General features: G+C 37.0%; 2 protein-coding genes across 2 annotated transcripts; one reads left to right on the top strand and one right to left on the bottom strand.

The window, feature by feature from the left end:
- Positions 1 to 397: 397 nt before the first annotated feature.
- LOC115440626 (hemicentin-1) lies at positions 398 to 22,346 on the bottom strand. The gene is made up of 17 exons (XM_030165051.2): positions 22,110 to 22,346; positions 19,078 to 19,307; positions 18,632 to 18,766; positions 18,055 to 18,141; positions 16,943 to 17,071; positions 14,840 to 15,005; positions 13,745 to 13,914; positions 13,272 to 13,341; positions 12,510 to 12,670; positions 11,722 to 11,890; positions 10,896 to 11,138; positions 10,295 to 10,370; positions 9,416 to 9,624; positions 8,706 to 8,886; positions 7,752 to 7,846; positions 1,401 to 1,566; positions 398 to 536 (listed from the first exon to the last, which is right to left on the bottom strand). The coding sequence occupies exons 1-17, from the start codon at positions 22,306 to 22,308 to the stop codon at positions 413 to 415; spliced, it is 2,610 nt and encodes an 869-aa protein (XP_030020911.2). The 5' UTR covers positions 22,309 to 22,346; the 3' UTR covers positions 398 to 412.
- LOC119193846 lies at positions 6,013 to 7,032 on the top strand. The gene has a single exon (XM_037447651.1). The coding sequence runs from the start codon at positions 6,029 to 6,031 to the stop codon at positions 6,968 to 6,970; it is 942 nt and encodes a 313-aa protein (XP_037303548.1). The 5' UTR covers positions 6,013 to 6,028; the 3' UTR covers positions 6,971 to 7,032.
- Positions 22,347 to 23,056: the final 710 nt, after the last annotated feature.

The raw sequence follows: 23,056 nt of genomic DNA, 5'->3' as shown, positions 1-23,056 counted from the left end.
CCGGGCAGGGGCTCTTATCATATAAACAACCCTACGCATAACATACCAACTACAACACCGCGGTAGCTCTCTTCTTCTTCTTCTGCTTCTCTCTCTGCGCATTAGGGATGGCTATGGGCTTCCTTCAACGAAAGTGTCTAAGTTGTCGTTAACTTAGCGTTTGGTCATCGAAAAAAGGATGAAGGAACTAATTAATAGTAAAAGGAATAATACTTATATTGATTATTTTATTTACTCTGTAGCAGCGTATAAGTAGTCGTCGCTGTAGAGGAACAGATGATGATACAAAGAAAGTTAAACTGATCTCAATAAACAACAGGATGCAGAGGATTCATAATGGAAAATGCTAAGTACAGAAACCATAACTTTCGACGTAGTCGGGTAATGAAACAATACATATATCAATTATTATTTATTGTACTTTAACGTAATACTTAATTATATCGGAACCGATTTCGTTTTTAGCTATACAGAGATATGTCCCTTCGTTTGATTTTGTCATATTGCGTAGATCGAGTTGATTCGCTGACTTTCCACTGAAAAAATCATATGAAAGTGTCATAGGTTCCTCATATTACAGTTATTATAATATCATATACAATAATCATCGACAGAGCTGAGCCAGACTAATCCGCCAATATAGTGATGAGATCCTCCACATTGATTTGGCCGACATTATAGTGGCCCTCAGAAAGCTACACAAAGACAAACTTCCAGAATATAATGAAGTTACTACAAAGCTACTCAAGGAAAGAGGAATAACCGTCTTACAGCTTGTTAAGCTGTAAGTAAGTAAGCTAAGTAAAGATACTTCCCTGATCCATATGTTCATTGGAGGCATGGAGCCGGAGTATAGAGGTATTTTTTTCAAGAACGGGGTAAAATATTATTAGAGAGCTGCCCTTAACCACCCCATATAAATAATACCAGCTCTGTACAATATACTGACTCATGATGAGCACTGCCTTCTACTACAGAGAGGGATGAAAGTTTAGTCAACCATCCTGGTCCACTGCAGGTTGGCAGACTTCGTATACCATCAAACTCTTATGAAGAATTCTAAGGTAGGATTCCTCGCGATGCTTTTTATCACCGTCAAAGCGAACGATGTTAAAAATATACACGTAACTTTGAAAAGTCAGAGATGTGTGCTTTGGGCTTTGAAGCTACAGACTTTCATCTCGGCAATCAGTTCATTTCCAACCACACCATCGGGGAAGATAGCTTATTTGGGAATAGATTGTCACATATTAAATATTCTTTATCAATATTACTTGAATATACGAACCGCACTCATTTGTAAATTGCTCGGGCCACAGCGCAGGACCGCGATTCATGGAAGGAACTTGGTCTTTGCCCAACATTGGTACATTATAGGTTAATAAAACAATATTACTTACTTTTTGACCGCACTAAACAACACAGTTGACATATAGTTCGGCGATAGAAATTCCCACTTTAACGATGGAGCAGGATTTCCAAACAAGATGTTGCACGAGAGAAGCACATTTGATCCTTGTGCTGCTGTTAAATTCTGCGGTCTGGGCGGTTCTATGTACGGAGCCACTGTAATTAGAGAAGAATTTTACATGAGTAGCTTAGATTATGAAGAAAAGTTACAGAAGTCAATTTCTGTAAGCAATTTTTACCATGTAAACAATTAAAGGTGATTTCTGCAAAGGAGATGATTCAGGACGGTATTTTATTCGACATTAATTATAACCAAGATAACCAAATCTAAATTCTAGGTAGTTACGTATTCCATCTCTTAGACGCACTGGGGCCTTATTCTCTATCCCGCACGTTATTTAAACAGTGTGTAACAAGCACGTAACACAACGCATCATGTTTAGGACTATAGAAATTTGTCTTACAGAATACCATTCCACGCACATTTCTCGAAGATAACATGACACGGCCGCGTTACGCGTTTACACTATCATACAGAATAAGGGCCCTGTAGTTATTTTTATTAGTTACTCCGCCGCGACTTTTTTTTCTTATTTTTGTTATAGATGGCTGTATCTAAAATTATTCTTTTTGAAATTAAACTAATTTTCCGGATTCTATCGCGGTTTTTTGGATTTTATTTTTCTCCCGACGTTTCGAAGACTTTACAGCCTTCATGGCCACGAGGGGGACTGAGGTGTTGTTCATCCGTAAAGTCAAAGTTACAATATCTACCTACACTTTACAATTATACAACTTTATAAAATTTTTAGCTGTTGGTGGTCCGATTATTATTATTCTTTTTGTTATAAATTGCGGGGTTTAAAATTATACTTTTAATAATTCCAACCTCCATATTTTGCCGTCTTATTGTTCAATAAGTTTGAGGTTGGTTGGAATTTGCTCGAAATAAAGGACCAGTGCCCATACAAAGCGGACATGTCCTTTGAAACTTGCAGGAATTGCGGAAACTCGCATGAGTATAGAATAGGGGGTGAGCCTATAGCCTTGCCATATCGGACACAAAATTTAAACTCCGGGCAGATACTGAGCGGACAAACCTAACATCTCTTTCTCGCCATGGGATTCAAATTCGGGGCCACTGAGCGATGGACTTTTATAACGTTTATAGCAAGTTTAATGTTCAGAATAATGTAGGCGTTCAACAAAAGTTTTAACAACTTGTATGCTACTTTTATTATTGAAGACGGAGAAAATAGAGTTTTCTTCAGGAGAATGATGTTTACGTGTGAAGTCGCAAGCAAAAACTATGATAATAATAATCTATGATTCTAGTTTAATATTATTAGAAGCATTCATTAGCAATATGACTTCGGAATTCATAAAATAGCAATTAAGTCGATATATGTAAGGTTCCATTGCTATTTATGTCATAATTTATTTTTATATCAACATAAGCAATATTTAAAAGGAAGATGTTTGTTGCAGCCATAATATGAATAAAAACTTTTTAAATCGAAACTGACGTACTGGCTGCTTGTCATCGAATTACGAAATATATTATTTTATAAAAATGGAATATAAAAAATGATTGTCATTCTTCTTTAATAAAATCTATGTCATGATTGTATCTCCTAAAATTATTTATTTTTTTACACATAAAACTATTAGATTAAACCGAAGCTTAAACATGGTCCTTCGAGCCGGATAAATAAGGAATCAGAATAATATAATATTGGACGGTGGAGTAACGCTATTTTATTAATTATTTTTACCCAGCACTCTCGATTAATATGTACTGAGGTAATGGTAAGCTGACCTATTATTGTTAACATTGTAAAAGGTTAGTGTTATTTCAAGCGTTGTTACTTACCACCATAATATTGTAATTACTAACTATAGTTTTATGTGTTTTAATTATAATTTACTTATGTAAAGTTGCAGGACTGCAGCACTCGTCTCCTAAAATGACCGACATCAAAGTTCTTCGGCGGAAACGAGGCAGCTGTAAAGCTCGATTAACAATTTTTGCGACCTACTTATCCCAGTTGACGGATTCGGAACTGAACCCCGACCAGGTATTGGAGTTACAATTGCGCGTCGATAGGTTAGGAGAATTGTTTGACCAATTTAATGATATTCAAACTCAGCTTGAATGTTTATCAGATAACTTAGATGAAGAATTAATTGAAAGATCTGCTTTTGAATCGGAATACTATGCACGATTTGCCCAGGCAAAGAATAGGCTAACTGTTACGAAAGCGGATGAAGATGATTTCAAAACAACAAACAGTAGTTCAAAGCGTAAGGTCGCCCAATTGCCCACTATCAATTTACCAATATTTTCAGGTTCATATGAAAATTGGCTCGCATTTCGGGATACTTTCATTAGTTTAATCCACAAAGATGACGACATCGACGAAATTAATAAATTTAATTATTTAAAGACATCATTGGAGGGGTCAGCTGCTGATGTTATCCAATCAGTGGATTTTAGTGCTGAAAATTACTCACTGGCGTGGGGTCTTTTATGTGGTAGGTTTGACAACAAACGTTTGTTGCTTCAAAACCATGTTTCGGCAATTTTGACCTCGATCCACTAATGAAAGAGTCATCAAACAATTTGAAATCTATGATAGACCAAATTAATAAACATATTCGAGCTTGTGAGAAATTAGGCGAACCTGTTAATAGCTGGGACACATTGTTAATTCATTTATTTAGTCACAAATTAGATGCAAGGACATTTCGTGAGTGGGAAGTGTATAAAAAGCGACTTGACAAATCCAAGTCCATTCTTTTTAAGCAGTTTATGGAGTTTATGCAAGAACGTGCAGACTTTATTGAGACATTCGAACGCGCTCAGCTTTCTAAAACTAAAAAAACACCTGACATTCCGACAAAGCATAATGCGAAACTTAAGTCTATGGTGTCTTTGAGCGATAATATTAACTCATCTTCTCATAGTTTTCTTTGTCCGGAATGTAATGGAGATCATTACCTTAGTACTTGTCCACAATTTCTAGCATTGAGTATTGACGAGAGAATGTCAGTAGTGCCTAAATATAAAGTTTGTTATAACTGTTTTCATCGCGGGCACTATCCTAAAAATTGCAAACGATCAGGGTGTAAAGTTTGCAATTATAAACATCATACGCTGATTCATAACACGAATTATAAGTCAAAACATATTAACAATAAATCAAAGCATCGCTCGATTGGTAGTGAACGATCCGAAGTGTCCGCATCCGCGGGCGCCGAGGACTGTGCTGTCACCCCTAATGCTCACTCAGTTGCACTGTCGGCAAATCTTACTGCACATTCGCATACAAGCAACTTGCCCGACATTCTTCTGTCGACTGCTTTAATCAGATGTTACGATAATAATAATAAAGAACACATTGCACGTGCTCTTCTTGACTCAGGCAGTTCGTCGTGTATAATGTCAGAAAAACTGTTTAAGCAATTAAATATACCATCTAAATATACTAATAAATCTATACAAGGCATTAATAATTTACTGTCACAAGTAGAGAAAATGTGTCGTGTTCGTATTAAGTCACTATGCGAATCTTATTGTGATAATTTATTATGTTTGGTTTTGCCGACAATTACCGATAATGTGCCTCATAGGCAGATGCATTTAAATATACCAACAGATATACCTTTAGCTGATCCGTATTATCACACTCCAGCACCGATAGACATGATATTAGGAGCTGATGTATTCTGGAATTTACTAGGATCAGAAAGAATCGTATTAGGGAATCACCAGCCTATTTTATTTGAAACTAGACTTGGTTGGGTAGTCAGTGGCCCAATCAATACCGGTTTAGCTAATAAGTTTAATCAACCTGTCAAATGCAATTTTGTAACCATTGCTAATGACAAATCTTCACAATTAGATGACTTACAAACTCAGTTATCGCTGTTTTGGCAAATAGAAGAAATAAGCCAGCATGAGTCATCCACTTATTCAGTTGAAGAAGCACTTTGTGAAGAACATTTTGTCAAGAATACGACACGTTTAGAAAACGGTCGGTTCTGCGTTAGAATTCCGCTGAAAGTATCTTCTGATACTTCAGGTGATTCATTTCATCGTGCAAAACGATGCTTTTTAGCCATAGAGCGTAGAAAAAAGCCTTTCATTGAAGAAACTTTACACGCTTTACCTGAACTCAAAACACATGTTTGTTTTCATAACATTTATAACGACAAACATTTTGACAATGGTTTGATTAACTTTGAGCGTTTTTCAAATTTTATAAGGTTACAACGAGCGGTTTGTTTTATGTTTCGATTCATTAAAAGGTGTAAGGGCCAGTCAATTAATAGTGAATATTTATCCGCTCACGAACTGCAGGATTCACTCAATTTAATTATTATTCAATCACAAAAGGAATCATTTTATGAATATGATTTATTATTAAATAATCAGAAATTACCTCATAAAAATCGACTTCTTAAGTTTAATGTTTTTCTGGATGAAAATAAAATCATCCGTTAAGGAGGTAGATTGCATCATTCAGAATATTCTTTTGAGAAAAAACATCCAATTTTATTACAGTCCACTCATCATTTTACAAAACTTTTATTTAAATATGAGCATCGAAAATTAATGCATGCAGGTCCCCAATTATTATTGGCTACAATAAGAGAAACTTACTGGCCTTTGGGTGGTCGCAAATTAGCCAGATTATGCTATCGTCAGTGCGTTCGCTGTCAACGTTTTAAGGGACAAGTTGTTCAAACACAAATGGGCAATTTGCCATCAAACAGATTGTCACCAGCTGACTTTCCTTTTCAAAGTGTAGGCGTTGACTACGCGGGTCCCATAACATCGGTTAATCGTCAAGGTCGTGGATGTAAACTAATGAAAGTTTATATTGTAATTTTTGTGTGCTTTACGACTAAAGCCATACATTTAGAATTAGCGGGCAATTTGACGAGCAGCAACTACTTACAGGCTTTGCGTAGGTTTATGTCCCGAAGAGGAAAGCCTCTTCATATTTATTCAGACAATGGGACATCATTTGTAGGAGCCTATCATGATCTCTCTACATTCCTTAAGCGCAATTGTAACTCCTTAGCTGAAGATGCGGCTCATGATGGAATCAATTTCCACTTTATTCCTGCCTACGCCCCACATTTTGGTGGTCTTTGGGAGGCGGGTGTTAAATCCACTAAACATCATTTAGTTAGAGTGCTGGGCAATTGTCACTTAACTTATGAGGAGCTAAACTCCACCTTAATCCAAATAGAGGCAATTTTAAATTCTCGACCGCTCACTCCGCTGTCATCAGACGCTGAAGATTTGCTGCCGCTGACTCCAGGTCATTTTTTAATCGGAAGACCAGTTACTTCACTACCTGTTCAAAACTTGCGGGACTGCTCTTATGACCACCTGACTCGGCATCAAAGGATCGAGCAACTCAGGCAACATTTCTGGGTGAGATGGAGCAAAACTTCAGAAAAGAGTCAAATGGCAGAGTGGCAAAGATTATCATTTAAAAATCGACGCCCTTGTCATCATCAAGGACGACTATTTACCACCAATTAAATGGAAGATGGGCCGAATCATAGCACTACACCCTGGTACTGATAATATCTGCAGGGTGGCTGACATACGGACTGCAGGTGGCGTAATAAGAAGAGCTGTCTCGAAGATTTGTCCCCTCCTCTAAAGAAACTTCGGGTTGAAAGCAAGCTTTCAACGGCTGGGGGCATGTTGCAGCCATAATATGAATAAAAACTTTTTAAATCGAAACTGACGTACTGGCTGCTTGTCATCGAATTACGAAATATATTATTTTATAAAAATGGAATATAAAAAATGATTGTCATTCTTCTTTAATAAAATCTATGTCATGATTGTATCTCCTAAAATTATTTATTTTTTTACACATAAAACTATTAGATTAAACCGAAGCTTAAACAATGTTCGAAAGCCTTGATGAAAACATCCGAGATTTTGATTCAATATTACAGTTAACATTGGTTTTAAAACTTTAACTAAAGTTAAAATCAACTATTTTTCTGATTTTATAAGACTTTGCAGCCTTCGTAGTCACGGGGGGACTAAGGTGTTGGTTATCCGCAAAGTCAAAGTTACAATAACTACCTACATTCTACAATTATACAACTTTTAAAATTTTAACTGTTGGTGGTCTGATCTACGCAGAATGAACTCACAGTGTCTTGAAGTTTTAATAAAAGTTTTATTAGTATTGATTATAAGTAATTACCTCATCCCTCTCAGTAGTAGAGGAGGCCCATGGTCAGCAGTGGGCAAGTATATAATACAGGGCTGTTATTATTATTTATTATTATAATTATCTCACCAAGCACATTCAATTTGATGGTTAATTCTGCCCGGCCAACGTTATTCTCAGCAATGCAGTGGTAATTTCCAGAATCTTTACCCAACGCGTTGAAACTGAAAGAAAAATAAAGAAACATACGTCATTGCTGAACCTAATACATTTATATGTTTGCATTCAAGATCTTTACACTATCAGTCTAATTTATAAAAAGTGTGCAAAGCTATGCTTAGTCAAAACACAAATTTACTCGATCAGCTATAAGTCAAAACCCGCCTCTAAATAAGGTTTAACCTAGAAACCGGTGATGTTTTGACAGGTATTTAAACAATTCTTAACCACCTCTTAACGCTAAAACAAGTTTATAAGTAAAATAGTATATGGTATTTATGAGGTCGACATTAGTCGGGATAGCAGAGTTCGTGATTAGGACCTTCAATGTTCTTGGTACACCGTCTTTATTCCGCGACGAAATTAATCAAATAGAAAGATAGCGGCGAGTTGGAAATATTAATCGTCCACTTCCCTCCATAGCAAAGCAGGAAACAATATAATTCCAGTCTAGTAATCACAAAAAAAAAAACAAAACAAACACGCATCACACATTAATTTAGCCGAAGCTGCTGAGGCGCAACCAGGGCACCCACTTTTCGTCAGGCGTGTTCCGTCTCATAATGTGGTGAGTACGAGCCTATTGCCATATCGGGCACAAATTCCGGACTCCGGGCTGATACTGAGCAGAAAAACCTAAATATCACTTTGCTCGACCCAGGGTTCGCACCCAAGACTTCAGTGCGCTACCGTATCGCGCATGCAGTAGTGCGTGCAGTACACGTATTTTATGGACGGTCGTATCGCTTACCATCAGGCGAACGGCAAGCTAGTCTCGTCATTCAAAGCAATAAAAAAAACCAGTTGGCAGTAACTTTTCTAAAGACCTAAATAAAAAATATTGGTAAAACAATCTTAACTTACCGATGCGTGTTACGCCGGTCGGTCGTGTGTCTGTGGTCAAACGGTATGATGACGTCGTCTTGCGACATTTCCCACCTAACCGTCGCTTTGGGGGATGCTGTGACGTCACATGGTAACTCCACAAGGTCACCTTCCCATACCGTCATGTTTTCTATTTCATTGTTTTTTATTATTGGCGAATCTGTGAGATTTTATATAGTACAAATGTCACTTATCCCTGATGGGCAGGCAGAGGTGCAACTAATTAACGTTACTAGCCATCAAATCCAAAAATACACATTATTTTTTGCATATTAAGATAAAATAAATGACATTAAATTGTTCCATCATTACCAGCATGAGGTCGACTGGTAGAGAATCCCAAATGTGTGCGCAATACACAGGTGCACTCTCTGTAATCACTCTCATAGTCCGGTGAAACGGCAATCCGACATAACCAGAGAGAGATCAAGAGGACCAACGGCTTAGTGCGCTTTCTGAAGTACGGGGGTATCACACCGCCAACTTCTTGACTCCGGGCTATGACTGAGTAATTTTTAAGATAGAAAAACCCAGTCACAATTATTTTCGGCCCGAACCGAGATTTGAATTTAGAACCTCAGCGCCATAGTTGTATTCATATCGCGTACGCATTGCAATTACGTCATCATTACTATATTATGTATATGTATAGTGCACAAATGAATAAAATTATAAAACATGCAACTCACACAGTATTTTAATGGTTACTTCTCCAGCATCCATACCCAACATATTACTAGCTTCGCACCTGTAGACGCCTTTATGTTCCTTCTGAATTGAGGGTATTTTTAATTTTCCATTCTCAACGAAAACTCCTTCGGGCAGTGATTCGAAATCTAACGCGTACTCTGACTTATACGACCAAGATATTTGAGGCATCGGTTTACCTTTTAAAATTCTGAAAATGTGAGGAAATATTTTTTTTAATTACTGGTGTTAGTATATATTTTATATCCGCCCGGATAGCGACCGTACTCAAGATGTTAAAACTCGCCATAGTGGCCCACGTAAGTGTGTCGCGTTCCGGAACCAGCCTGTGTATATCCGGTTCAATTAGGCCGGCATAATTGTGGCGAAATAATTGGACATTTATGTGCGACGGTCAGCTCTCATCATGCAAAGATGTGATACCCGTTATAGTGGCTTACGTGTGTTGTATTCTGGAATCAGCCTGTGCATATCCGGGTTAAACAGGCTGTATTTATTAACTGGTGATGGTTCATGCCTAATCAGCCGACACTCTATTTTGACCCCACTTTGCTAACTATCATCATCATTTGTGAATTTATTGTTCGCTTTAACAGTGAAGGAAAACATCGTGGCGAAACCCGCACATTTGAGAAGTTCTTTATAGGAATTTCGAAGGTGTGTGAAGTCTACCAATCCGCACTAGGCCAGCATGGTGGACTAAGGCCTAATCCCTCTCAGTAGTAGAGGAGGCCTGTGCTCAGCAGTGGGCAAGTATATAATACAGGGCTGATATTATTATTTATATTTTTATTGCTAACCATCAAGGGAAGTAGGGTCACCGTACTGTGCCTAAAGAAGTAGTTAGCAAACTTTCTCACCGGCATTCCACGTCGGTCCAATCGCCAGGCTTCAAAGTAATTAAACCGTCACCACTTTTTAAAATTTCTGGTGCTTCTGTAAGAATAGGTGGCAAATTGAAATACGTCAATACAAATACAAAGTTTATTATTATAAAAACTTCGTCATAATGATTTAGAAGTCCACTGCTGAACACCCTAAATGTTTGCAGACCAACCTGTTATAATTGGCTGGATCCAGCGAGTTACTGTGACCTTTATTAGGACAATTTCAACGGTTGCTATTGATAAAGTGATATTTTCATCACAAAAATACTACGGTTGTTGAAAGCATTTAATTTGGCAGCATTTTCTTACTTAATGCTGCATATTATTAATAATCATTATCTTGCCAAAAACGTGCCCAAGCATGAGCACACACACACAAAATACGCACGCGCACACACACGCCATTTAACCCTGAGAAGTAGGCAGAGGCGCATATTGTGCACCCATTTTTCATCATGTGTATTAACCGTCTATCAAAACAAGGTGTAAGCCTATGAGCACATTAGATCAAAGTAAAATTTATATTTTACTGAATTCATAGTCATATAGTTAATCACTGACAAAATTGCATTACCAATTCCAGAAATATGTACTGACGCTGTGAAGGTCTTCTTATTTGCTATATTCTCTGCTTCACAAGTGTAGTCGCCGGCGTCTTCCAAACTCATATTTTTAATGGATATACCAAACTCTATCATTTGTAGATTATCAGTTGGTTCTATTAATGTATTGTTGTGGTACCATTTGATGGTAGCTTCGGGGTAAGCGTCTACCTGGCAAAATAGATTGCCTTCGCTACCATATTCGATGGTTGTTTCTGGAAATTATATTAATTATTTGAATTTATAAAATGTAAAATATTTAGATTCCATAAGTTTTATTCTATCAGCAATTCGAAAAGCTGTGTCTACTAAGAAAGAAAGGGCAAGGGACTCTAGTGTTTCTCTTTTAAATTTTTTGTTTTGTTCATAATGATAACTACTTTAATATAAAGGTCATAGACCAAGAAATCTTTGGTTTGGATTCCAAATCGAATTGGATTTGAAAATATTTTATGATAGGAAAAGATCGCTCGGTTTAGTTCTTCTTGGTCAGGTGGTCTTTGTTTTGCTTCTCACATTTGATTTTTTTAACACGATCTTCAAATATTTTCAGACGTACCACCCTCAGACCACCGGTCATGACAACTAAAATATACAACACTGAAAAGTGTTTCGCTGACCCCAAAGAGGGTGGAAAGAAAAAAGGAGAGATTTAATTTCACCAATATTTATTTGGTTTACATATCACGATTTGAAGTCTCTATTTAAGCTAAATTCTTTCCTCGTGTTGTCTTCACTCTCAAAGTTGTTAAAAGTACTATTGATTTTAAGATATAAAGTATTGTGCAAAGTACCTACCGCTAGGAGTCTGTATGATGTCGAAACTAAACGCCCTATTTACATAGATCTCCGTGCTCTGGGAGTCCTCGCCCATTGCGTTTTCACATTTGCAATACACTGTCATATTTGCTCTTACGTCAATTGTAGTATAACTGATGTATGTAGATGGTATTTCTAGTAAAACTTCCTAGAATAGATAGAGAACGCTATATTTGGCGCCATGTAATATGGTGTGAGGCTATTGTCATTCGTCGGTCATGATCATTCTCCACATTTGCTCCCTCCGGGGCTCGAACTAGAGACCTCAGTATGACAGGGTACGTACGAAATACAATTACGCCACAAAGGCAGTCATGTAAAGAGATAGAAATCTCTCTTCATAGTCGTGTACTCTTGATCACTGAATAGTGTAAGAGTCAAGAACTCTAAGAATTAGTCTTAAAGTTACTGTAATATAATATAACGTCGAAAATTGGAAGACATATATATACATTTTTCAATGCCTTAGAATGTACGTATATAGCCACTGCCAGAACATAAATTCACGCATTTATCCCCGAAAGGGTATGTAGAAGCGCAAACAAGGCACCCACTTTTCGCCAAGTGTGCTCCGTCTCATGATGTGATAGGAGACCAGCCTATCGCTAAATGTGGCACAAATTCCAGACTTCGGGCTGATACTGAGCAGAAAACTCAAATATCACTTTACCCGACCCGGGATTTGAACCTAGGACCTCAAAGCATGTAGTAAAACTACGCCACCGAGGCAAAGACTCAGCAAATTGATGTTAATAAACATTGCATACGTTTGACGTGAATTCTTGTCCGGAATCGTCCACCCACTGTATTTTCGGCTTTGGATATCCATTAACTTTGCAGGAAACAGTCAAATTTGAACCATAGTCAATTAGTTTGTCTTCAGGTTCTATTATCAATGCGGTGGGTTTTGCCCAAGTTGTGTTTTCGACTAAAATAATGAATAATTATACAAAAGCAACTAAAATATAAATGGATTAAATTTGTTATGATGCAACCTGTTTGTGAAAGATTGAGTCATTGTTTACAATTTAGTCATATTTATAAAAAAATAATGATAATATTTTCGGAAACGATAAACGTAATTAATTATTAAGCTGTGATAACAATTACTGGATACGGTCGTTTAGATATTGCCTAAAGAAATGGAACCACATACTCTTTTTAACGTCTGCTAACGTTGTGCCAAAAATCATTCATACTTGACTAATATTTTCATCAAAAAACCTCTTTTACATTTCCAATTTTTTTATCATTTCGTAGTTTAGAAAAAATATTATGTAATTCGATTGTGTATTTCTGACTGAAAGTGTGATGTTGCCGCTGAGACGGATTCTCTTTGAGAAGAACAATTTAGGGCCTGCTACATTTAAGTTATTTTGGTCGATATTTATTTCGTTTGAAACTTAAACTTCTTTATTACATCTTCGGGTCAGATAACTTATTGCAAAGATAAATATGCGGTTTCATTTAGTAACGCAATATCAAAATGAACTTTCATAATAAGATGAATCACTTTGGCAATTACTTACCTAATTTCTGTGGCATTAAAGGAAAAGTGCTGCTGGCAATTTCTTCATTATTCGAGTCTTGGGCCCTTACCTGAAATTAATTTAATTAAAATTACCCCTCTGAGGATGGTAAGCCCAAATAAACCATGGAATCAAGATCCATTCTGATATTAAATACATTTTTGTAATAACAATTTTCCATTAACTATTAAACAAAATATTCATACTTTTGCACATAAAATATTAATTTACAAACAATACTTTGGGTATGCCCAATGTGCCGGAACGCATAATGTCGGCATTTATATCTTTGGTTTTGTTTATCTTAGAAACAACTGAAGTAAAGTTATATCTTGATTTAAGAAATCACAGCGATTATTTCGCATGTAGGTACGCACTGCAAGGGCTGTCTTAATAAAAGCAAGACACTTTTATCATAATATTTCTCTGTTCTTAGGTAAGTAACGTTTGTTTAAAAAATATTGTATTCTCACCAAAATTTTGAGTATTTTATCTGGATCTACAAATGTCTTCGCTATATACAATTCTGGTTTGTTCGTCGCTTCGACGTTTACCACTTTTGTGGTGAAGCCATCGAATATTTCCAAAGACTTGCATTGTATTGAACCTTTTATCACATTTATAAGTATGTAATTTGTTCGACCTGAAAATGTAACATCGGATGATTTATTTTCATGGATTCCTTGATCTGCGAACAGTGTATTTACTAGATTGGAAATATTTTTGTATGATTCCGGGTAAAGCTTCAATTTTTATAGCAATTTTGAAATCACTATCCCAAGATAAGAAATGTAACATCAGATAACATACATACATACATACATAACATCACGCATTTTATCCCCGAAGGGGTATGCAGAGGCGCAACTAGGGCACCCACTTTTCGCCAACTATGTTCCGTCCCATGATGTGATAGGGGGCGAGCCTATCGCCATATCGGGCACAAATTCCAGACTCCGGGCTGATACTGAGCAGAAAAACCCAAATATCACTTTGCCCGACCCGGGATTCGAACCCAGGACCTCAGAGCGCTATTGTATCGGACGTGCAATACAACTACGCCACCGAGGCAGTCTCAGATATCAAAGTAAGTCAACATCAGATAACCGGTGGTAAAAACACTTAAACTTAATGCAACATACAATAAAATATAATATTATAATATATCGATGGTGATGGTGGTGTAATATATGGTGGTAATGAAGTAAAGCGCTGAGCGCGACGGTTCTTATTATAACTAGTGTATTATGACTGATTTCGTCCCGCTAGCGTCGCGTCACCGTCTCGCCCCGTCCGTGGACGAAATTATTACAGAGCGGAACTTCCTCTCATACTGAATTTACTATTAATGTAGGAATAAGTCACTTTGGAGTGGAATAAAAACAGTTTTAAGGAAGAAATTTAATGTCTTCTAATAAAATGTGGTTGTCTATGTAATGCCTTCAAATCTTGAAGCAACAATCGTAGTGCAGTTTGAAACAATGCTTTATAATATATAATACTGAAGTTACACAATGCTTTTAAAAGGCTAGCGGCTTTCTATTCATGCGATTTGCATAAAAACATACCTGGCATAGGTTTTGGAGAAGTTTCTAATATACTTCTGGGTAGTATCGTTGAGAATCCGTATTGATATGGCAGCTCACTTCTTCTATACAACGTGGCAGAAATGGTTCCTTGAGAAGTCACTGTGGCGGTATAACGTCTCACTTGCAAATTTAACAATTGTATCACCTGTTTGAACGAATATTACTTGAATATTCCTTTTGTATGTATATAATAATAATAATAATAAGACAGAATCATGTTCCCTACCAACCCATATTACAACGTCGAACTCGGAAACACCCAACCCTGATACTACCAGCACTCACTTGGCTTAGGCCCGTGAATGCTGGCACTTACGGGTTGCGGCGGTTGAGGGCCTGCCCGCAGATAGAAGGGAGACAATTGAAAACTCAGGGTAATTACGTGGTACGAGCTTTATTTTTACACCTCCGCGTTACACTCGGTACTGGTTGCTGGTGTTATGCAACAAGAGTCACTGGCCTGGGGAACTCCGATTCAGACGAACGGCACGTAGATGTTGCACGTGGCTGGCTCCGGCGGCAGCTCGCCAGGCAGTTGGAAGGCCATGTGGGTGAGCAGGGTGTGCACGTGGTCGGGGTCAGCTCCCGGGACGTTGGTAGTGTGCACGTGGTCAGCTCCGGCGGCAGCTCGCCGGCAGTCGGTCGGGGTCAGCACACCCGACGATGGTGGTGCGCAGCTGGACGTGGTCAGGAGGCAGCTCTCCCGTCCTTCTGCTGTCCGTGATAATGCACCATGCAAGCACACCGTAGAAAGCACGCCGTGGAAGGAAAAGAAGAAGGCACGCCGTAGAAGAAGAACCCTAGCGCGAACAACGACCAGTGTGACAATATGTAGTGCCACGGCCAAAGATAATAGTTGAAAAAAGGGCGAGTCGCGCTGCACGCTTATTTATGCAGGCGCCATTCAGACTTACGTCAATGCAATGACAATTCAATGCAATGATGATGCTCATTGGTAGTTCTAATTGCGAGGGCGTATATCATTCACATTATAACCACAGACTATTTAGAAGGACAATAGTAACGTTAACAGAGTGTATATGTGAGTATAATTTCTGAGGTATAATTGGTAACGTTACACGGTCTTACGGACCGAGCAGTAAAAATATAAAATAATAATAATATTAGCCCTGTATAATATACTGTCCCACTGTTGGGCACGAACCTCCTCTACTACTGAGAGGGATTAGGTCTTAGTCCACCACGCTGGCCTAGTGCGAATTGGTAGACTTCACACACCCTCGAAAATCCCTAATAGAGAATTTCTCAGGTATGCAGGTTTCCTCACGATGTTTTCCTTAACCGTTAAAGCAAGCGATAATTCACAAAGAATACACACATATTTTTTTAGAAACGGTGTGTGTCCTTGGGATTTGAACCTGCGGACATCCGCCTCGGAAATCCGTTCCACAACCAACTAGGGTATTCTTTTTATAATCACAGCGTATATCTTATCAGGGATCTTAACACACACACATCACGCATTTATCCCCAAAGGGGTTCAGATTCGCAACCAGGGCACGTTTCCTAAAGTGTGTTCCGTCTCATGATGTGATAGCGGGCATATCACCATATCGGGCAAAAATTGCAGACTTCGAGCTGATACTGAGCAGAAAAACCCAAATATCACTATGATGGGCCTTCTTCTTCTTTGTCAGTATCACTCTTGATAGTTGATACAGCGGTCGTGGTCATCATTTCAGGTTGCAAGCTTCACAATACGCCGCCACTCTTCTCTGACGGGCCTTAGACAAGATGTATTCCTACAAACTTCACGCTAACCGAAAAAAAGAATTATGCGTATAACATAGCCTAGCGATGTCACATAGTCGCAGCGAACGAATAGATAAGAAAAAAGTGTATAAGGAGAATAGCATAGAGCCGTTTGTAACTTGTCTAAGGCCCCAGAGCTGTCATAAACTGGACCGCCTTTTCCAGATGCTGAATTCAAATCGTTTGTCAACAACACTTTTTGTCAAATACATTACCAACATATTTAAGTGTGTTGCACCGAGCCCATATAAGAGTAACAAAAGAAATTCAGAGTTTAGTTATTTTATTTTTGGTCCACCCAAAATTTACCTGAGAACTTCGCGTGTCGATTATTTTTTCAATCTTTGGAGATTGACCGTTTTGATCAGCTATTTGCAATTGAGGATGTTCTCCTGATATTACCAACATTACGTCTGTTGTCAGCGAGTCTGTTTGGAACTGTAAAGAGAGATGCTTCTATAGATTTTTATTGCTTCGAATGACGAGACAAGCTTGCCTTTCGCCTGATGGTAAGCGATACGATCGCCCATAAACAGTAGAAACACCATTCAACACCTTGAATACAAAGTATTGTTTGGTATTCCACTGCGCTCGCCATCCTGAGACATGAGATGTTAAGTCTTATTATGTATAGTAGATACACTGGCTACAATGTCCTTCAAACCAGAACACAACAGTGACTACACACTGCTGATTGGCGGCAGAAATAGGCATTGCGGTGGTACCTATCGAGGCAGACACTCATATATGAGAAACCTACCACCAGTAATAGTTCTAGTAATATTATTTCTGTCACGATATTTATCGACCAAATAACTATTTCATAAAAGTTTTATTAGTTTGTATCCCAAATGCATAGATACTGATGCTATATGCTTTTCTTTAGGTCTTTGTTTTTTTATTTGTTATTGTTCCTATAACGTATTCGTGTTCATTCCCCGATATTTTGAGAAACATTCATAATGAATTTGAAATGTTATATTTCAATAACTTGAGGTTAATTTTCGCGTTTAGTAAGTACAAATATATTTCTAGGGACGTTCAAAACAATGTAATGGTATCCCCACTTCACATCCACTCTTGCATGAAACAATATTTGAAATATGAATTACTGCCTCATTTCTTATCATATTTTAATGCTGTTTTTAAAGGACTTCTTTTTTGTATTAATTGCTTTTATATATTAAAAAATGCACTAAATCAAACATAGTGAAATACCCTATTGAAGTTAATTTCAATTACAACTTACACCAATAATCACATTGTAATCCAAATACTACTTCAAAATATACTGCATCCCATTTTTGTTGATTTATTTTTAGATCATTAATGACGTAGGCGAACGAAAAATTTACTCGTTAACTATTGTCGAAACTACTGAATTCATAGACTATTTCATATTATATGAAAGGCGTACTTACTGTTAGCTCTTTCTGGCCGCTAAAGCTTTCGAAAGTAATGACGTCATTCCAATCCATTTTGAGCATTTCTTTGATGACTCGAAATGCCTATAAATATATGCAAATCTTAATAATACAGTTATTGTAATGAATTAGTGTAGTACCACAACGTAATTGTGCTACTCAGGTTCAAAACTATAATAACTGATCCGAGGCTGCTTAAGATATAAACATTATCTAGTTCAGATAGAGTATTTATTGTAATATACTAACCCGTAAAAGAAAAGATAAATTGAAGTGTAACAAATAATTAAATATATTGTTTAAAGTTTTAATTATGACTGTAGGCGCACTTCTAAAATCCAGCCTCCGAGTGACATGGACAATTCAGAATTGTATACTGACGTATTCGTCAATAGCAATAGCTAGTCCAAAAAGATGACAAAACCGTCAAAAGTTGGGTAAAATTAGAAAAGCTGAACCCCAAACGGAAAATAAACTAAGGTTTAACTTTTTTTATATATGGATAGTATTTTGTGAAATGCGGGAGTAGATTATGTAACAACTTAACAATTAAAGGTTTTACGTCAAAACTTACTTGTCTCAAATTTCCGGCTGTATCGAAACGGTACACTGATCCTGAGCAGGCCCTTGTGACGTCATAATATACGCCCAGATCTCCCTTGCTTGTATGTTCCGACGCCAAACAAAAGCCACTTAAAAATATTACTACCTGTAAATATACTAATCGTCTTATATTTAGGTCATCCTATGCTTACTGCTAAGCAGTCTCCATCGTCCATAAACACAAGTTTAGATAATACTTTAGATAATTCATTTAATTATCGAAATTTGTAGAAAGGGAAAAGAAATACAGTTGTGTAAACTTGCGGAATTCTCTCTTACTTGCCGAATCCAACAACAAAATGCCATTTCTTATTTCTATTCGGAAACAGTAAACCTCATCCATATGCTTCATCATAATTTTTTTTCTGCCATCAATATTTCCACCACCATAAGTAGGACATGAGAATATACCAATACCTGACTGAACTTATTCCTGCACTGATCCAAAATTGAATTGAGACCTCCATATTCCTTCGCGTAGGCGTCAGTGAAAACGAGTATAGAGGATTGTGGCTCGCTAACTCGCAGTGCTGTTTCTATCCCACGGAGGGAGTTTTCAGGGCAGTCTACACCGCCGCTTGTTTTGATACTGTTCAGACTGTTTATTAGGCCTCCAGGGGAATTCGAAATCATTGGTGCACCCACATCTAAAATCCGAGAGTTAATGTAACATACTCAGAAAAGAACTAAAGCTTGGCACGAAGTAAATGTGTGCTCTATTGGGGAATCCAGATTTATCAAAACGCAAAGTTTATAATAATAAGTTTGTTAAGTTTGTAATTAATATTGTAGAGAACAAAACATTTTAAATCGTTGATTTTTATTTGAAAACTATCAAAATATGATATTATATGAAATGCATTATTATCCATAATAATCAGATTGGTGGCAGGCCTCTCATATCCGCCTGTGTACCCACCACCGCAATGTCTATTTCTGTCGCCAAGCAGCAGTGTGTAGTTACTATTGTGTTCCGGTTTGAAGAACACTATAGCCAGTGTAACTACTCGACATAATAAGACTTAACATCTCATGTCTCAGGATGGTGAGCGAAGTGAAATACCAAACAATACTTTGTAATTCAAGGTGTTGGATGGGTTTCTACTGTTTTTGGGCGGTCGTATCGCTTACCATTAGGCAAACGGCAAGGTCTTCTCGTCATGCAAAGAAATAAAAAAAGACGGTTAAGTTGAAGGTAGCAAGTTCGGCTAACTCTCCTGGCACGTGCAACTGCCTTATTGAAGTAATGCGGATATTCATTTTGTTATGATCGTTTAACGGCGAATTAAACTCACGAAATGAAATTATTTGAAGAGTTTTGAAACTGCCAATCCGCAGAAAGTCAGGTTAGATGAAAGCCCTTTTCCTATTTATTACAAGAGGACAATAACCAAAATGTCACAATATAATATAACTGATTTTATTTATATTTATAAATTAGGTTGATTCTTATTTAATTTTATTCAGTTAACTTGCACAAGTAACAATTCACTTCAAAAATTAAGACTAAGTTATTGATATTATAAGAACATTGAGATCTATGGCACGTTAAATGCAAAAAGAACTTTACATAAAAGTATATAAAGCATTACACAGTATCGATCTGGTGTATATATTCAGACTATAATGAATCAGCATAAACCAGGAATAATGGTGATGCATACTATCGGATGTTGGATATGCAACATTGCAACGAACAGTAGAGCTTTGTGCGGCAGAAACGTTGCATACAACGATAACAGTACAATGTTCTGTAGTGTTTAACATCCGCGTATATTAGGTGAACTATAAATAGAATGTTTTCTACTTATCAGAATTCCAGTTATAATTACCGACCGCGAACACCAGAGAGATAAGAAAGGCGATACTGACCTTAATGACAATAGATTTGAAAAAAGAAAGGATGTCTGAATAAAATATTTTGGACCATATTTCATAAGGAATATAAACAATTTCAAAACTACAAAAGTAACTGGAAGTATTAAAAAGGTTCTATGAATACTTTAAGCGGCGATAGCCTAGTTGGCAGTGCAAGTGACTGCTGAGACGAATGCCAATTCAAAATCCTAGGGCTTGCATGTCTTTAACTTTCGTAAAATTATGTGAGTATTTAAGAAATTTATATGAGAATTTTGTAAAATCTGCCAGTTCGCACTAGGCCAACGTGGAGATCTAAGACTTAAACCCTCGCAGTTGCTTTCTCTCCTTTTGAGAAGGCCCGTGCCCAACAGAGGGACAGTCTATAATTTAGGGCTCATATTATAATGTTGTATCTTTCCTGCGGGAAATCACGGCATAAATGCCGGTCCTTTTGGAAGGCTTGTGTGGGGACATGGATCCAACACGTAGAGGCCCCTTTAAGATACATTACTCTAGTTGGGGTTTATACACCTTGCAAGTACTCTCTCTGTCTGTACTTATGAAGGAAATACAGCCAAAGTCAGCGCTTGCAAGGTGCAGGGACTATTGCAGAAAAGATGGGAATTATACTGGGTCTATGGATGGAATCTAGCTGGACTGAGTATAATTATTATTATGAATACTATTTTAGTAAACGATCAGTCCATCTGACACCAATGGCTGTATCGACACAATTTGTTATATTTGAAAAAGTAAAGGAACTGGCAATATATTTAGTTGTGTTAGCTTCACACGCATTTTTATTCCTATGGGTTTTAAACGTGATGCAAATAAGGTTCCCGACCTGATACTTTTTACCACCCTAACAGTTGAATATAATATAGGTGTAGCAACTTCATTATCCACGATTGATATTATGTAACAAATTACAAGAGTCATTTTATACCCAACAATGTTTTATTTTAGACATTTTGACATAAGCTACGTATTAGGAGGTACTGAATTGAATTAAATGAATAAGATTGATTTTATACGTAATGTTTTATATTAGACATTAATACTTGAGCTGTGTATTAGAAGGTACTGAATTAAATTTATTTTTACTAACACAATATTCCTGGGATTGAACAAAAAAGTGATAATTGTAGATAAAATTTTTGTACGCAACATGTAGGGGTTCGATTTGTTTCCTTGGTTATATTCGACATTTGAACATGTTATGATGAAGTTAATTATTTTTTTTGCTTTGAATGACAAGGCGAGCCTCCCGTTCGCCTGATGGTAAGCGATACGACTGCCCATAAACAGTAGAAACACCATCCAACACCTTGAATTAAAGTATTGTTTTGGTATTCTACTCCACTCACCATCCTCAGACATGAGATGTTAAGTCTTATTATGTCCAGTAGTTACACTGGCTATAATGCCCTTCCAACCGAAACAGTAACTAAACACTACTGCTTCGCGGTAGAAATAGACATTAATTGGTTAAATAAAATAGATAAAATTCAAAAGTAACCAAGACTGCTTAGAAATTCTAAAAACACAGGTAACAACTGACATATAGATCAGTGAATGAAAAAACTCACCTGGATCATTGAAAGGCACAACGATGTAGTTTTCATACTCCGATATATTTAGACTAGAGATCACAGAACCAATATTTGCCTTGATTATGTCAATTTCTTCACGCATAGAAATAGTTGTATCCAGAACTATTGTAAAACTCTTCTTGCAAGTCACACTACTGAAGAGATAGAACAGAAATATGAAACGTTTGAACCACATTGTGCTAACGAAGTTGGACAGTTCAATACTGGAAGATCACTGCATGGATTATGTTGCACCGGATCCCACTACATTTGTTAAGGGAAAGTCTCTAATTTAAAAGGATGCCAATAATTGTTTTTTTATTTTCATTGATTTTTTTTTCTGTAACTTCCTTATTGTAAAAAATATCGTGTAATTGAAAGCTAATTTTGAAGGTAAACAGTTTATGTGTATTTTAATTTTAATTTTAGGTAATAATTCGTTTTATACCAGTGACGATTTAGTGGAAATATAAATCTACTAAATGGCTAGTGGTACTATAATACCATAAACGTTTATTATGATTATTATGAATTAACACAATTTTAGAATGAAAGTACGTCATTGTATACCTATAGTGTGGTAGATTTTTTGAATTTCCTGGTACAATTAAAGATCCTATATTAGGATTCTAGCAACCCGTGTTTTTACAACTGCGGAACCTGGAGAAGTTGGTGGGAGGCAGTAAAAGAGAAAACGAACAAAGGTTCGTAAATTGGGTCCAAAAATATGACTGGGACTCTATTTCGGCGCTAATTTTTAATAACTTCCAAGATGTTTATTGACACTACAATATAGGTATATACCCAGTTCAACTAATTTACCCCAGTTATGAATGTGCAATCGAGAGACTCAGGTTCACTGATTAAATATTTCCTAAATAGGTACGTCGAAAATGTATAGATCATAGTCATCCACAAAACCGCACCCCACTACTTTCTCCACA

This window comes from Manduca sexta, chromosome 7, assembly GCF_014839805.1.
Source record: "Manduca sexta isolate Smith_Timp_Sample1 chromosome 7, JHU_Msex_v1.0, whole genome shotgun sequence".
In the NCBI taxonomy this organism is placed as follows: domain Eukaryota; kingdom Metazoa; phylum Arthropoda; class Insecta; order Lepidoptera; family Sphingidae; genus Manduca; species Manduca sexta.
This window is presented reverse-complemented; position numbering and strand designations above follow the sequence as displayed.